The following is an 18,163-nucleotide window of genomic DNA, read 5'->3' as shown; positions in this document are numbered from 1 at the left end:
TTGTCTCATCTAAACTTTCTGTAAACAAAATATATATATATATATATATTTTTTTTTTTATTTATTAGAGAGTAAACAGTTACATTTAGTCGCTACAATCAGCCATCTGATGCTAAAGATGAAATTTGAGCTCTCCAAAAGAAACCACAAAGGTTATAAGTTGTGAGCGCTCTAAAAATTAAAAAAAAAAAAAAAAAAAAAAAATGGAGAAGTCGTATTTCCACTTTTTTTGGAAAATCTGTCAAAATATTACCACAATTTATATCAACAGCTGGAGATACGATTAAAATTTGAAGTTATTAAAATGAGGGCGTATTTCATCAGCACAGTCGATTGTGTTAGTGGGTGGGGGTGGGAGGGTATTGATTTTTAAACTGAATATCGAGTTTCCTTGAGCATGTCTGTTGATAAGCTAATTGTTATTTGTCAAAAGAAATTTACTAATCAACTAACACAATCTAGTGTTCTGGTGAAATATGCCCTAATTTTAATAACTTAAAATTTAATTGTTTATATATCCTTAACTTAATATATCCAGCTATTGATATAAATTGTAATGTTTTGATAGATTTTCCAAAAAAAGAGCTCACTTTTTTCTCTTTTTTTCTTTAGCGTCAGATGGTTCAGGGTTGCCTGATGAAGTCTCATTGACTGAAACAGATAGCTGTTTGTAGCGACCAAATGTAACTGTTTACCTTCTAATATATAAAAAATATTTTCTCTTGTCATCGAACACTAACAACGTCATTGATTTCATTAGTTTCTACTTTTGAAATATATATATATATATGAAATAAGAATTACAATTAAGTTTACCAAGATAATCCAAAATAGCAAACTTAGAATATATTATAAATATTAAAGACTTAATATTTATAAAGTAATCCTAACCAGATGTAAAAGCTCAATAAAACCAAACCAGAAAAAGAGCTTTTAATAAGAGAAAGAATTAATAAAACACGTTAAAAACATTTTATTTTCAAAAAGGAAACACAAATTAAGTGGATTGTCCTTAATCCACAGAGTTTCAAAATAAATATTTTCCTTCTCATCAAAGGGTAGGAATTAGCAAAATGCAGAATCGGATTTTGCTTGCAAAGCATTTAATGAAACTACAAGTAAGCCATAGAACTTACTTGGTAAAAATTAAAAACTAGTGAAGCAGAGGGAATGGGGAAAAAAAAAAAAAAGATTTCATGTGAATGGATGGTCGGGTGAGGAGTAGAATATCCAATCACAGTAAAATCCAAGAAAAGTTGGTTAAAGTTCCGTGTCAAATGAATCATAGTTACTGGAAGATATATATATTTTTAAAAACAGTAATCTAAGTACGCGTGTTTCAAGGTAACTACCTCTCATCAGTGTAGCTTTACTGTTTCTAGGAATCAAACTCCAGACCATGTTTACCACAGTCCAGCGCATTAACTGTTCCGCCACAAACTCTTAGAGGACTTTACTGTTTTTTATCGCTTATAAATTTAGATTTGTTGTTGGTTTTTCTGGGGGTTTTTCTGTTTTTTTGTTTTTTTTTGGTTGTAGCACATGTGTTGGGAAATCAATTCAGATTTTAGTTTTTTTTGTCAGTGTTTGCAACTTTCAGGTCACCAACCCAAATACGGCAACAGTACTTTGTATATGGTTTGCCAGTAAATTGTTAGATACAATTTTGAAGAGCACACGTGCGATAATAGTATTTATAGGAAAGACTGAGACTAGCAACATCAACTAGCTTTTTGTTACTCACATCTCTGCCTGTGGTATCTTCATCATCTAAACCTGCATCTGATTGTCACGTGTAATCTTGCGTTCATGCAGAGAAAATTTTAAATATTTTTATTGTTTGGACTTCTATCTTGTTTCTTCACAATGTTTTGGCCGATGTAACCTCCGACCTTCTTCGACCGTATCTTTTCAAACTTACGAACCTGCTAATTGAACTTGGAAGCTGTATTACAATGCGATATCGAACCGGCAAATTGATGGAAAGCATTAGACCAACGAATCAAACGAGCTGGAACAAAGAAACCAGGGAATAGATCAGACAGTTTTGAAGAACACGCGTCATAATAGTATTTATAGGAAAGACCAAAACTAGCAACATCATGTTTGTGAGAGATAGGTTGCGAGGAAGAAAGATTGGAATCAATCAAATTACAAAGATTGTCCCACCTTGCCAAACATTCACGAGAAACGCTCGTCTGGCTGAAAACACTATCAATAATTTCCCAACATTTCGGCCGATGTAATATCCAACCTTCTCCAACCATATATTTTCAAACTTACGAACCTTCTAGTTGAACTTGGAGGCTGTATTACAATGTGAAATCAAAACGGCAAATTGAAATCACTAAGAGTGATTATTGAAACTCCAAAGATGTGACTCTCATGTCAGCCATTTTTTACTCTATCACTCAACCGTTTTTTTTTTTTTAAATTAAATAAACGCTTTAAAATAAGTTTACTATTTTTTCATTTTTGTTGTCTATTGTAAAAAAAATAAATAAATAAAAAATAACCAATGTTCATCTTTATATATATGTTTTCTTTTCTTCCCTCAGCGGCTATTCTCAAATATGAAAACAACGTTATGAACATCCGACAGTTCAACTGCTCTCCCCATCCATACTGGCTGCCAAACTTCATGGATGTCTTTACATGGTCCCTACCTTTTGTTGGCGAGAAAGGTAAGTTATTTAGTTTCTCCATGCGTGATGGCAATGGGGTAACGTATTTATAATGGCTATCGTCCTGGCCGCCTTCCTCCTGACCAAGTACAGCATCTCTGATTGACCATCACCACCCACTTACACTGATATGATTAGTTACATAAAAAAGTTTTTGGGGTTTTTTTTATAGAGGAGGCGTATCACAGAAAAATATTTTTTATTATATAAATGTTGTGCAGTCGGTTTTCTTGCCAGCTAGGAAAAATCTCATAACACATTCGTTTTGTATAAAAAAATATAGAAAATATTGTATTTTATTGCCTCATGTGCAGGTGTTAAGCTAGAAACAGTTTGGACAGGAGGGTAGGTGGATTGACCCACAAGCTCATGCTAATGTTGCTTTGCTGGCTGACTGTATGTTTCTGCTTTTTTTTTTTTTTTTTTTTATTTTTCTCTGGGCTATATATGTGACTTGCTCTTCTGCAGGTGCACTCACCTCGACAGATGTGTGCGTCAAATAGTTAACCTTTCACCACCAATGATATCAATTCTGGCATCCTGACCCATCATTCAGTGCACTTGGCTACCAACTATCATGCATGCAGTTGCGTGTGTACACCTTCCACACGCGACAAAAATATATGGTTTATTCCAAAGATTTATTTTTGATACTTTAAATACAATCTTGGACATGTGGTCCCTGAGGTTCATGCTTATCTAATGTATTCTAGGGATCCAATTTTCACAACTCTGCATATTAAATTGGGTTGTATTAACAATAACACATCAACTGTTGTCTTCCAACCGGTTTTTCATGTCTGGTTTATCAGCAGTCATGAGACTTCACAAAGAAAATAATCTAATGGAGTTAAATTGAATGAACAAGGTGGACAGTTGACAGGTCCATTTTGTGAAATTATTTATTCATCAAATCTTTCTTTCGGTAAATTGTCTTGCACACAATTTGTCTCTTTGTGATAAATTGCTAAACCAAGTTGAACTCAAATAACTGATAGTTGCAAAGTCTGCAATGAAAGAAAATAGAATTATTAATTTAAAGCTTTCTGCTTCTAAAAAAAAATGCCCCCTCTCTCTCTCTCTCTCACACATATATATATATATACAAGCAGGGGTACCTGGCGCTGCCCAGGTATTTGAAGGGGGGGGTAAATCAAAACAAAATGGAAAATAAAGAATAAGCAAACATAATAAACTCAATTTAAATATAACCAAAAAAAAACAACGAATGTGATGCAAAATAAAGAATAAACGGACGATTAAAAAAAAAAAAAAAAAAAATCTGTGAAACAAAAAAAAAAACTGAACATGATGGAAAAAAAAGGACCAAAAATGGCATAAATAAACCTGTTTCAATATTAAAACTTTAAAAATCAAAAAAAAAAATATATATGTCTGATATCTAGGCTCGAATGTGCAATCTTAAGATAACGACGCTGCTACTATACCGACTCTTTTATGACCACGTGAGCGAAATTAGATTGTTTTTTTTTTTTTTTTTTATGTTTAAACTAATTCACGAAAGAACATTTTTTGCGCATGCATGTTTGGCTAAATTGTTATAAAGGAACACTTTTTTGCTACCCCTCCCTTTAGGAAAGTACTCAGTTGAGGGTGAAGGAATCACCATTTTTGGCTAATTTTTCGATATTTATCGTCTGAAGGGCCGAACTTCAAAATGATACTGATCTCGTGAAAATCCATCGCCTCTGTCGAAAGTTTTTGCGAGACATACATACATACATATATACATTTAGACAGGTGTTTGCTCTTTATATTATAGACTAGCGGGGGGTGCCAGGCGTTGCCCGGATGTTTGGAGGCGTGCGTGTAAAAAAAAAAAAAAAAAAAAAAAAAAAGTTACAAGAAAAAAAAAAGTTTTAGTAGGAAGGTACGATTGAACCCTGAAACCTTGACGCAAAGATGGAAACGGAAGGGGGGAAAAAAAGCCAGTTACCTAACCATCTCGGCCACAAGGGAGAGGAACTGATAAGGGCGTTATATGAAGGTTCATGAAGCAAAATAAAGAGGTGCGAGGAAGTGGCGTGGTGTCTGACCTAGTTTTGCGCTGCAAGCCAGTTACTGTTTCCCCTCGCTTTCACTTTTCGAAGACACGGCGAGCTGATAAAATTCGGGCAAATTAAATACACATGCGACCCCCGTTAAGTCGTAGTTATTATGATTTAGACGCAATATAAAAAGCTTTAAGTATGAGCGAACCTACCCAGAAGGCCGAGGAAAAAAACCCTTTTGCGGACGTACACGAAAACACACACACACAAACATTTTCGCTTTTATATATAGATAATCCATTAATGGTGAGGCTTGACACTAGATATTAAAAAAAGAAGTCATAAACAGAAGGTAAATGTTTGTGATGACGTAATTACGAAGCGATTCATGCAATGCTAAAAAGCAGATGGCTCTAATTGCTACCCTCTTTCTTTCTCTCTCTTGTTGGAATTCGTTTTCTTTATCACTTTCAAAAGCAATTAAGTTTTCACAGTAAGGTGTTAACTCCAAATATTTCAAACAAAATATTATGTAATATCTGTGGAGAGATGCAGCTTGACGGATCATGAAATGTCTGGGAACATGAACCTTCACGAATAACATCAAACGGAAAAGCGACAGTGTTCGATGGCAAAAACATATAGATGAGTAGATACATAATAAGCAGGGCCATCAAGCCAGGCATTCTAATATGGAACAAGCCCGAGATTACTGTGCTCATTATCGATATCACAGTCCCAAATAATTTTGGCTTTAATAGAGCTGAACAGAATAAGATAACAAAATATCAGGACCTAAAGAATGGTGTAAAAACGACACGGTCGCGTAAAGAAATCAACATTATATTCGTTGTGGTAGGAACAACTGACCTAATGAAAAAGAATCTTGAGTAATACTGGGGAAACAATTCCTTTTGACAGTTCAAAATAGATTTCTAGCCAAGCGGGGGGGGGGGGATCCCTTTTTTCTTCCCTGCAACCTCTTTCTCACAGAAGAGACGTTGCGAGCCTGTCTCTGCTTTATCGTTATTTTCATGGCAAGCGCTCGTCTGAGCTATAATCTATGGTCCCCCCTCGCCAAACTTTCACGAGAAACACTGTCTAGCTGAAAACACTATGAATAATTTCCCCCACTCTTTATCTGTGCTTAAACCTAATCGTAGATACCATGAACAATCGTTTATGAAATACCGTCTTTGTTTATTTACAGTATCACGTTTTTTTTTTTTTTTTTTTTTTTTTACAAAGGCATCACCACATTATCAAGGCCCAGAGGCCACTCAAGGATAAGGGTTAAAGAGTGTACAGTAGAAATTGGTCAATATAGTAATCATTAGTAATGAAAATTTGGTAAATTTAATAACTTATATGGAACGGCTCATCAAGAACTTATTTACTTTAGACTTGAACACAACCATATTGTAGTCAGCCGGAAAGCAGGAAAACGGAAGACAATTCCACAGGCGTGCAGTTCTAAGAAAGAAGCTTTGTTCATGGAATCTACGTTTAGGTTTAGGCACAGATAAAGAGTGGGGGAAATTTTTGATAGTGTTTACAGCTAGACGAGTGTTTCTTGTGAAAGTTTGGCGAGGGGGGACCATAGATTGAAGCTCAGTTGAACACTTTCCATGAAAATAACGATACATCAGAGACAAACTCGCAACATCTCTTCTGTGAGATAGAGGTTGCAAGGAGGAGAAAAGGACATCTACGAGGCTACGAAGTCTATTTTGAACTCTATCAAGGCAGGACAAGTCCTTTCTAGCAGCTCCTGCCCAGATGTGGCAACAGTATTCCATCCTTGGACGTACCTGGCTCTTATATAGGTAGAGAATAGCATCAGCAGTGAGATATCTACTGGATCGATAGAAAGATCCCACCATTTTTCCAGCGGCCTTGGCAACAGATTTGATATACGTGTTCCATTTAAGATCAGGAGTAATGGTCAAGCCCAGAAGCTTGTCAAAACTTGAGGCCTCCTGAAGACGAGAGCCATTCATTTCGATTGATGACAAACGTTAGCTGATGTTTGGGCTTAACGATGAATGCCCTGGAAAATGCACTTCTAATTAATATTTATCTTCAAAATATGCAAACGAAAAAATGATTTGCAGCGATTTTTAAATGGCCCTCTTCTTTTATCATAAATTGGACTCATTAATAAGAAAAAATTAAAATAAAATGCTGAGGTACATCCGGGCTTGAACCGGGGATCACTCTATCTGCAATCGAATGCTCTACCACTGAGTCATATCTCCAGATTCCAATAAATCTGTTGTTTTTAAGAAGAAACAATTTGCTGAGATTTTATTACCTCCCTTGGCTGGTATAATGTGAAATATTCCGCTGTAGAAATTCTTTTTTAATATATATAGAAACACTCGTTTAACTGAAAACACTATCAATAATTTCCCCCACTCTTTATCTATGCCTAAACCTAAACGTAGAAAAAAGTTTCTTTCTTAGAACTGTACGCCTGTGGAACTGTCTTCTGTTTGCTTGCTTTCCAGCTGACTACAATATGGTTGTCTTCAAGTCCAACGTAAACAAGTTTTTGATGAGCCGTTCCCCTTAAATAATCCAATTTATCAAATTTCCACTCCTAACGATTATTACAATATTGTCGCATTGGCCACTGTATGCTTATTAAGCCTTATCCTCGAGTGGCCCCCAGGCCATTATAAATGGTAGCTCTAGATATATCTAAGGGTTTTGACGGGGTATCAGATCATATGGTATCACTGAACGAATACTTAACATAATCAAATTCTTTTTAAATAAGAGAAGAATCCAGGTTGTCCTTGATGATTGTACATCTAAACAATATGATATAAATGTGGGTGTATCGTAAGGGTCTATCCTTGGACCTTTATTATTCCTAATATTCATAAATGACCTCCCTGATGAAATTGTCTCTGAGATGGGTATATTTGCTGATGACACCACCCTCTATAACCCAGGTACAAGGGGAACACAAATGAACACATATCTAAGAAAATGGCAGAAACACTAGAGTGACAACGTAAATACCCACCGAAGAACTCAACAAGCAGCCAAGTCCCACCCCCCACACAGCAGAGATCCCAAGATGTAAGCAGTAATAGGGCCTTCCTCAGAACTGCTAGACTCTGGAACTCCCCTCCAGATTCATGTTTTCCCAACTGTACTGACATGCAGAAGTTCAAGTGTAATGTGGACAGACATCTTGCTGCTCAACTCCCTACATAGTATCCATCCAACTAGTCATCAAAGGGACACTGTGCCCTGTTTGGGGTGGAAAAAAAAAAAGTTCCATTCAAAACGGTTATAGTTAAGTTTACTAAATGCGTCATTCTGTAAATTGCAAACGAGTATAAATATTAATACTAGTATTTGATACTCCTAACCTGATGAAAAAGCTCAATAAGCTCAAAATGGAATAGAGCTTGATATAATATAAATTAGCGGGACCTGTGGAAATTCCACAGGAGACTCCTTCATATGTAATATATTGATGTTCGCATTCCGTAGATGTTCCGTGTAATTATTGTAGCTTTTTTGTTAAAGCTGCAAAAGTATTTACCTAAGCTAGCACTACTGCCCGGCAAAGCCCTGTCATAAAGTACGTTTAAATATGATATTTTAATTCTTGCAGATTTTGTATGTTATTATAGAATTAATGTTCTATCAATTTTTATGTTATAAAGTTGCGATTTCAAAAATATAAAATATATACATATGACTTGGATGCATTAGTTTGAATCGAAATAGAAATAAAAACTTATGAAAAAAAATACATATATATATATATATATATATATATATATATATATATATATATATATACATACATATACAAGTTGAGTTTCTTCAGCCATAACCGAAACCAAAACTTATGACGAATTCTTGATAAAATTATTTATAAAAAAAAATAGATGATTTAAGTGCCATCAGCTATAGTCGAAACCAAAACTTATGAAGAATTCTTGGTAAAATTATTTATGACAAGAAATAGAAGAACATAAATATTAAACGATCTGGATGTAAGCGTGGCACACAAAAGAATAAAAAAACATGCTATCGTATTAAAATGTAAATTAAAACTTTGTAAATTAAGAATTTACAAAAATTTATTATTCGACAAAGAACACACAGCGTGCGTTGTGTGTTTTTTATCGAATAAATTTTTGTAAATCTTATTTTACATAATTTTAATTTATATAACTCTTTATTTTTTCCTTTGCTAAAACATCTATTCACAGTTCATGTTAAATGTCGGGTGTGGTTCTTGTTAATAACCAAAGATGATATCATTGTCCAACATGACCTCTCCCAAATCCAGGGACCATACCACAGATGTAGAAAAAGAAAATGTAAATCGGAATGGAAAAAAAGCGGAAATGAAGGAGTATTTGCTAATCTTTGCAACAGGATTCATATATACACACACAGACATTAATCTTTATTATAGTGGAAGATGGTGAACAGGCTATCATCAGATCGTTTTATAGTGCGAGAGTAAGCAAGGGCACATAACTCTACAGTGCTTGGCATAGCAGAGGCGTGTAAGGGGACTGAACTCTGCAGTGATTTAACATTTTTAGTTGAGCTGAAATAAAATTCATAAATTTTTTTTTTTTTTTTTTTTTTTTTTTCGGTTTTGTTTTTTTTGGGGGGGTATTGTTTTTTTGTTTTGTTTTTTTTAAGATAATTGAAAGTATAAAATATCAATCTGCAGATTGAATATTACTTTTTATTCAACAGTAACAAGACTACATAGAATCATATTTACTGTTACATTGGTAGCCATTTATAAAATTTTCTGAAACGATAAGAAAATTTGGGAAATGAATTAAAAAAAAAATCTTTTTGTTTTCATCGAAACTGTTAATATTACTTTTCTACAGAGTAACAAGTCTGCATAGCCTAAAATTAGGATCGTATCTATTTTAATTTCTATTTATGTGCCTCCCTACACAAGGTTAACTGCTAATATGGAAAAAATTGAGTTCCTCAAGAATAGGTAATATGAATTAGAAGTATTGTTCTTCCACTGAGGACAGAAAAGACAAAGTGTAAGATCAGAATAGCAGTTATATTTTTAATCCTCACTGAAAGACCAAAGAAAAGGTATTTATTTCAGGCTTAAAAAAAAAAATAGAAGAGTGAAGTAAGTTTTGTCTGGACCCAGGAAGCCATCCTTCCAGACATAAATACAAATATTTGTTTAACTAAAACTTGAAATTATCTTTTGCTATGCAATAACAAGTTTGCATAAAATTAAAATATTTATTGTAATTTCAAATGGTGGCTATTTATGAAATCTTTTCTAAAAATTGAAGAAACGGCTCACGGTGAAGAATATTTTCCAACAATACCGTACAACAGTATGATAACATCAGCACACAGCCTTGATACAACGATATGGACATTTTATTTTTTTTTTTTTAACTGTTTTTCTGCTCCTATGATGGATATTTTGTTATCTGAAATTAATAAGAAACATTTAAAGTTTAAAAAAATAATAATTATAAAAAAAAATTTAATTTTTCTTTTTTTTTAATATTTGCATCTTAACATGATTTCAAAATTGTTTGTCTGTTTATTTAAAACTTTTAATTTTATTAAAGATGCTTCTAAGAGATTTCTGCCAATTCTCATAACGTTAGTGACCACAAGCCCGAAAAAGTTCAGTGAAAAGTTTGTTTCAACAGTACCACATGCAACAATATTAGTACACAGCCTTGATACAAGTTTTAAAAAATTTTTATGCAATACTTGCGTCTTAATGTGGTTTCAAAACAGTTTATTAAAAATTTTAAATTTATATATATTCTCTTTTGTTTTTTTTTCTCAAAGATTTTTTTATTTTGATGTAAAAATATGAGTTTTAATTTTTCTTCCCTTCTCCTTTTGCAGTTACAGAGATGCTGGTAAACGTCCTCAATATTTGCTCGGATGATGAGTTGATGACAGAGGGGGATGACACATTCGAAGGTAAGTCCACCGTTTCTATGACCACCTGCCTCCTCTCCATCCCCACCACCATTTTTTTTTTTTTTTTTTTTCGTCATCTTCACCTAATATTTTATTCACTCTCCCACAACCTGTTTTTTTATGATCGGTTTTTACAAGCTTATCCGCATCGGTACAATCTACCCCCTGTTCGCTGGTCTTTGACACATACACACCTTTCTCACTCCACTCGCTCTTTCGATAAGCACAATCCTACACAAAGAAAGTCGTCTTCATCCACTTTTGTTTGTGATCCGTTTTTCGAGCTTTAGTTTATGATGTGTCGCTCTTTTCATGACAAATTCAAATATTTATGCCGTCCGAACATTTTTCGTGCCTGGTGCAGCATTTTAGAGCATCTCGCTGACGTGTGATGGAAGCTGACTTCGTTTGCATCCAATGGAGTTGTTTGAAGATGAATGATTAAAAAAGTATTAAAACCTGAGATCGTTGACAATCATTGGCACCACTATATTCAGTTAAGCATCCATTTTACATGCTGACATGTGGGGGACCAATTTTAGAAAGTCACTTTGAAGCTAACCCATCTCTGGATAGGTTTTTATTTTATTTCAGAATCAATTCCATATTTGGAGCAAAGACTTTCATACATACAAGTTCTTGATTTTTTCATCGAAATCCACCTTCATATATATTTTTCCATAAAAACTAATATATATATATATATATATACACACACACGCACGCACACCAAGTTAAAAGTATTCAAGAGTGATAACTAATGACTTTAACAAGGTTATAAAGAGTGCTCAATAAAAGAGCATGTAACGTGCATCCAGGAGATAAGCGCCCGCGTGTTTGCGTGTTGTGTGGGTACGTGGGAGAGACGGATGAGGGGAAAAAGACTTACCTCGAGACCAGCTCAGCGTTACCGACCAAAAATAGAAAAGAAAGACCAAGATGGCGACCGCCGTCTTTTGTAAAGTATGATGTCTCGCAAAGTCACACAAATTCTCGGAATATGCAAATTTAGCCGGCCTAGAACGACGATAAAAGCGGGTGAGGGGAAAGACGTGGCGAGTGACGATTGAGTTGGCTGGGGAATCGTGTGGCTGTTGCTTCTTGTGCCGTGTTGAGGATATCTTACCGTGTTAAAGAGAGAGTCGGGCGCCATCTTGAATTTTTCCTTACACTTTTTCCTTACAGAGCAAGATATATTTTTATTAATATAAACAAATTTATGACATTGGACATTCTTATGTTTTGGACAGATGATCGATTAAAACCAAGACCTCATCAGGCAACTTAAAAAATGGTTGCTTTCCACAGAAGAAACCAGTTCTCAAAACATAACTACTTAATTTACTCACATAAAATTGATATACGAAAGTATAGATTTATGCGTAAACTTTAAGTATTTACTTCAAAAGTGCTCAATACGTAGGTAGAGCTAGTTAGTAATTTATAAAATATATATGGCGATTAAGCTACATTGAATAATCCGCGTTTCATCCACTCTAGGACTCTTCAGGCTTATGCGGGAATTCTGTGGTTGTTTATCGTTTTTATTCGCGCATAAGCCTGAAGAGTCCTAGAGTGGATGAAACACGGAATATTCAGTGTAGCTTAATCGCCATATATATTTTATAAATTACTATATATATATATATATATATATATATATATAACATATATATATATATAACATATATATATATATAACATATATATATATAACATATATATATATATATAACATATATATATATATAACATATATATATATATAACATATATATATATATAACATATATATATATATAACATATATATATATATATAACATACATATATATAACATATATATATATATATAACATACATATATATATAACATATATATATATATAACATATATATATAACATATATATATATAACATATACATATATATATAACATATACATATATATATAACATATATATATATATATATAACATATATATATATATAACATATATATATATATAACATATATATATATATAACATATACATATATATATAACATATACATATATATATAACATATACATATATATATAACATATACATATATATATAACATATACATATATATATAACATATACATATATATATAACATATACATATATATATAACATATATATATATATAACATATACATATATATATAACATATACATATATATATAACATATATATATATATATAATATATATATATATATATAACATATACATATATATATAACATATATATATATATATAACATATATATATATATATATAACATATATATATATATAACATATATATATATATTAGTACTAAGAAATTTTATTAGTAAGATGATTTTTGCTTCATCATCAAAAAATGACTTCCTGTCTCCTTCCTCTTCATACTTGGTGCATCTCTCTTAATTTTGACTTTGTTGGACCTGATTGTAATTGTAAGAAAAGTGTTTTTGTTCTGTCCTCTATCTTTCTCCATACATACACAGACAGAGGTATCTGGCTCCCCAGATTTCAGCTTTCTCCCCCCCCCTCCCCGCTTGCCACATTGTATTTATATCCATGTTGAAACGCGTAAACCCAACACGTTGTAGCAGTCTATGTCACAAAGGAGACCAAGACGATGAATAACTTAGACTCACTTTTCCGTGCAACGACTTTTATTTTCTCATTCTGCCGCCGCACGAATTATGGCTGTGACGTCTCACGTGATTGTCTTTAATGGACACTCGCTCTTTTTTACAGTCTTTTTCCTTACAGTGATGTCATTTCGCGTTTTGTATGCATTTGCCTATGTGCATCCATTGGCTATTTACATAATCTTATATAGTTACTACTTTTTATTGATCTACCTCATTCCCAAGAGGCCTAACAAATAACACATCTTGTCAGTTTGGTATAGACATTAGTGATTGGATTTTAGGAGTCATTTCGTTGATTGCAGTAGAATTTTGTGACTGTTCTAGAAAACAAAAAATCCGCTATATACCATATGGATAACAAAAAATCCGCTATATACCATATGGATAACAAAAAATCCGCTATATACCATATGGATAACAAAAAATCTGCTATATACCATATGGATAACAAAAAATCCGCTATATACCATATGGATAACAAAAAATCCGCTATATACCATATGGATAACAAAAAATCCGCTATATACCATATGGATAACAAAAAATCCGCTATATACCATATGGATAACATAAAAGAAAATAATCCAAATGTGACTCTCAAAATTTGCCAAAAACAACGCAAGCTGTCTTGCGTTCAACAGCTCCATTGCAGATGCGAATATTGCTCCATTTAAATTGAGCTCTTTCAGCTGCTGAAGATGCCAACGCTTTGCATAGTCACGCATTCTTAGCTGTTACCTTTGAAGTCAGTGTCAGGTTTTTCATTTTGTATCGGACACCCATCAGTGGTGACTATCTCCTGGTCCCTCCACGTTATCACCACAGGCAACCATGAATATTTGAATTTTTGTTTGACTCCCATTTCAAATTCATAACCGGAAAGGTAGGTTTTTCATTCTTCTGTCGTAATAAAAGGCACACTTTTCCTCTCAAACCCAGCAATCACTTCTTTTTACGGACATTTTTTAAAAATTTCAAAATAAACACAAAAGGTGAGAAATCATGTCCATTGTTTTTCTTTCCGTTGTTCGTGATCCCATTTTTAAAATTTCAAAATTTCAACCGGAAAGGTAGGTTTGTTATTATTCCCAAACGTTCGTATCGGTAACGAAAAGACCACAATCCCTCTCCCCCCCCCCTCTCCGCTGTGCATTGTTTTTTTGCTTCTTTAGAATGGGCATATGAAATGTTTTGTTGAAAGACGTTTATAAATTTTGCCAAACTTTTTTTTTTTTTTTACCTGGATATCTCGATACATAAATTAGTCAGAAGTTTAATCTGTTAGCAAAGATTTTATTAATGAAAAGCAACAGAAAATTACAAAATTGAAAGTATTTTGCACGCAATTGTGTGTCCTACCTTACACGTGTTCAATGTAGTAAATATTCAAACCCTACGCCAGTAAGTAGCAATCAAGTTAACTAGTATGAATTTTGGCAAGGGTCACATTATAGTATATGTCAGAATAACTTGATGGCAGACTGCAGGTGTTCAAGGTTATCTCTCTAGATAAAACGAAATGCAATGTTATTGATTTCGGGTTTTAACTTTTTACTATTTCAGAATTTAAAAAAAAAATTTTTTTAAATTACAACAGAAATCCGTAGGTATTCAATATGTTCGATTGTTTTTTTAGTCAGAAATGCTATATGCCCATTCTTAAGAAAAGGCTGCTCCTCCTCCTCCTCCTCTTTTTTTATTAACGTCAATTTCCTTACATTCATTGGTGAAAAAAAAAAAAAAGTTTTAACGTGTAATTTTTACGCTTTTCTTAAAATATCGGATTCTGACCATTTTCTATTTTTATGCTGAGTCATAAATAGATGCAGCGAATTCCCTCCTCCCTTCCCAACGACCAATGAGATTTTTGTTTTTAAATGTTCATATTGAAAATTGGAAGTTCTTTTTTCATCTGATATAATGATAAATATTGATTCTGTTGTAAATAAAATCACTTATTTAAGGTTGAAAAATCTCGGACTACCTGGCCCGTATTTTAACAATGAGGTGTGTCCGTTTAATCCATGTGTGACCGACTGACACATTCACTGACCAGAAATTTTAGAATGCATTGTCTACGTGTGATGATATATGAAGATGAAACCTGGCAATTGAAGGTTGAGGACGGGCGTTGCATGGAGTAAAATGATATATGAACGATAAAATGGAAGTGTAATGCAAGCCTAGGGTATGATTTTTCGTTTACGGTGTGAGAGGTCTTGGGTTTAAGTATGACTTTTTTTTTTAAAGATAAATGCAGAATGTAATAAGAATACTGTTGAGTTATCGATTAATTGCTTTCATCAGAATAAAGTTGTATTGTACCAGATGGGAAGAGAAGATGTCTCATTTGCACTAACTGTAATCGTGGACAGTGCCGAGTCTGGTCGGCTAGTCTATATCATCAAGGCTTTACAGTTTGTTTTTTTTTAAATGGTGATTAGAAATAATAAAATGCTTATCTTTCGGCAACCTGGACACTCTCCAAAAGATTGGAAAGAAAGCACATAGACCTATGTTATGAACAGTGTTAAATATATCTTGGTAAGATTATCCCACGAAGAAGCAACTTTATGGCAACCTACCTGCCATATCTGCTACCATCAGGGAGCGACGTCTACGATTTGCTGGTCACTGCCAGAGGAGCAAGCAAGAGCTGGTGAGAAATGTATTGCTGCGGACACCACGGCACGGGCGCACAAATTAGATCCACATACATCCAATGTCACACGACGCCAACTGTGATCCTAAAAATATGAGGCAGCTGATAGGAAACCAGGAAAACTGGAGTCACATTGGTCCAGGCAAGGAGTCCGACCAGATAGATAGATCTTTTGGCGATTTTGATTTTTCACCGATAATCTTCTAAAGCTAATTACGGAGTGAAAAATGCTTCTTCACTTTTTTTTTTTATTTAAGAAAACGAGCAAAGTCAAATTATTTATTAAACAAGTTTAATAGGACAATACACTTTTTTTAACAAAGGCTGTTTGAAAAAAAAAAAAAAAAAAAATGAAGAAATTTGAATGTTTATACGTTCAAGTCTCAACATAAAATTCAGCGTATATTTAGAATTACACTTATTTAAAAAAACAAAAAACAAAAAATCTTTATGATGTACGTACTCATCACGAAACAAAGATGTCATATTCCAAAAATCATACTGATTTGGTTAGTAACTTTCCTTTTTTCTAGTAAATGAAAATATTTAGTTGTCAAAGATAAATTTGCCCAATGAGCCCTAATCATCGTCATCGTTGTATTCCATTTAACGTCTGTTTTACATGCTGGCATGTGTTGGACAGCTCTTACAAATTGATTTCCAAACTAACCTATCTCTGGACAGGTCTTTATTTATCCCTCTTTCTCTCAAATTCAGCTTAATCCATTCCTCCCATGTTTTCCTTGGCCTTCCATATGAATTAACCCTGCTACCTCTACATATTCTACATGAACTAATCGAAGAAAGCCATTCTTTTGTCATCAATAAAAAAAAGTGAGTGATTTCACCGATTTCGATAAGAAAAGTATTAGAAGTGTGGAACATTTGTTGATCCGTATTCAATCCCGGGTAATGTTGAGTTTCCCTGCTGGTATTAATTCTTAAAAGTACTCATATCGTATTCAGCACTGTCTGTTATTATGTAGCAATGCTCATTGACAATAAAAACGCTTTGGATAATCATAGATTTCAAGGTAGTTAAAATGTTCCTGTTTTAAAAATCCAAAGTCCTCAAACTACTGCCATTTTATTATTTTAATTGGAATTCATTATCGAGATGAGTTTTATTAGCTTTTATTTATTGCGGACTATTATCCTCATCTTTTCTTAGTTGTTTCACGTTTCAGCCAACTATTCCTCTGGCCTTCATCAGGTGATAACCGTGACGGGATAGGAACTCTGAATCTCCTGGTTGCATCCACTGCAATTACTGCCTGTGGTGAGACGACAACAACTACGTAAGGTAGTAATTGCTGAGGGTGTAGTCAGGAGATTCAAAGTTCCTATCCCGTGGCGATTACCACCTGACAAAAACCAGAGCAATATTTGGCCGAAACGTCGTGAAAGGACAACTAAAAAAAGATAAGGATAATAGTCCGCAATAAATAAAAATTAATAATACTCATCTCGATAATGAATTCCAATTAAATAATATAAATACTATTCGGTACGGACCCGACCAAAAAATTAAACCTCGATTGCCTTTTGGGGCGCGTGGCACAGTTGATAGACGTTGAATCTCTCCGATTTCAGGTGAGAATTGTCTGAAGATAGCAGTTTCAATCCTACCCAAAACCGGCCAGAGGCTTATTTGGCCAAAACGTGGTGATACGAAAACTATGGAAGGCAGGAGATTGAGTTTCTATCCTGTTGCGATTACCACCTGATGAAGGCCAGAGCAATAGTTGGCCGAAACGTCGTGAAACAACTAAGATGATAATAGTCTGCAACAAATAAAAGTTACTGCCATTTTGTTTAGAAATAAATATCCCTTGACCTGCTTTAATGAATAATAATGTACATGATATATTTGAAGGGATTTTAAGAAAGTTATGATAAAAATGTTAACGCTATGAAGCTGCCGTTTTGCATCAGATTTTTCTTTTTTACCCCTGCGATGCTTTTACTCCTGCGATGCTTTTACCCCCGTGATGCTTAGAACTTTACCGAAAAAAGTAGTGTAAAAAAAATGTGACAAACCGCATATGAGTTTAGAGACTAAACGTGCGAGCCACAAAAATAATCCAAACTTATTTTTAGTCAAATTTTTAAAATTTCAAAAAAATTCTTTGATCATTAAGCTCTTTCTATGT

At 33.6% G+C, this 18,163-nt stretch overlaps 1 protein-coding gene across 7 annotated transcripts in view; it reads left to right on the top strand.

The window, feature by feature from the left end:
• The window catches only part of LOC145268614 (protein phosphatase 3 catalytic subunit alpha-like), a 435,971-nt gene that overhangs the window by 294,908 nt on the left and 122,900 nt on the right, over positions 1-18,163 (top strand). For all 7 annotated transcript variants that reach the window (XM_080124090.1, XM_080124087.1, XM_080124089.1 and 4 more), the window contains exons 9-10: positions 2,559-2,684; positions 10,595-10,672. In XM_080124090.1, the coding sequence (XP_079980216.1) occupies positions 2,559-2,684; positions 10,595-10,672 (204 nt within the window). The remainder of the gene's footprint in view (positions 1-2,558; positions 2,685-10,594; positions 10,673-18,163) is intronic.

This window comes from Euprymna scolopes, chromosome 44 (genome assembly GCF_053919585.1).
Source record: "Euprymna scolopes isolate OS-2025 chromosome 44, ASM5391958v1, whole genome shotgun sequence".
NCBI lineage: Eukaryota > Metazoa > Mollusca > Cephalopoda > Sepiida > Sepiolidae > Euprymna > Euprymna scolopes.
This window is presented reverse-complemented; position numbering and strand designations above follow the sequence as displayed.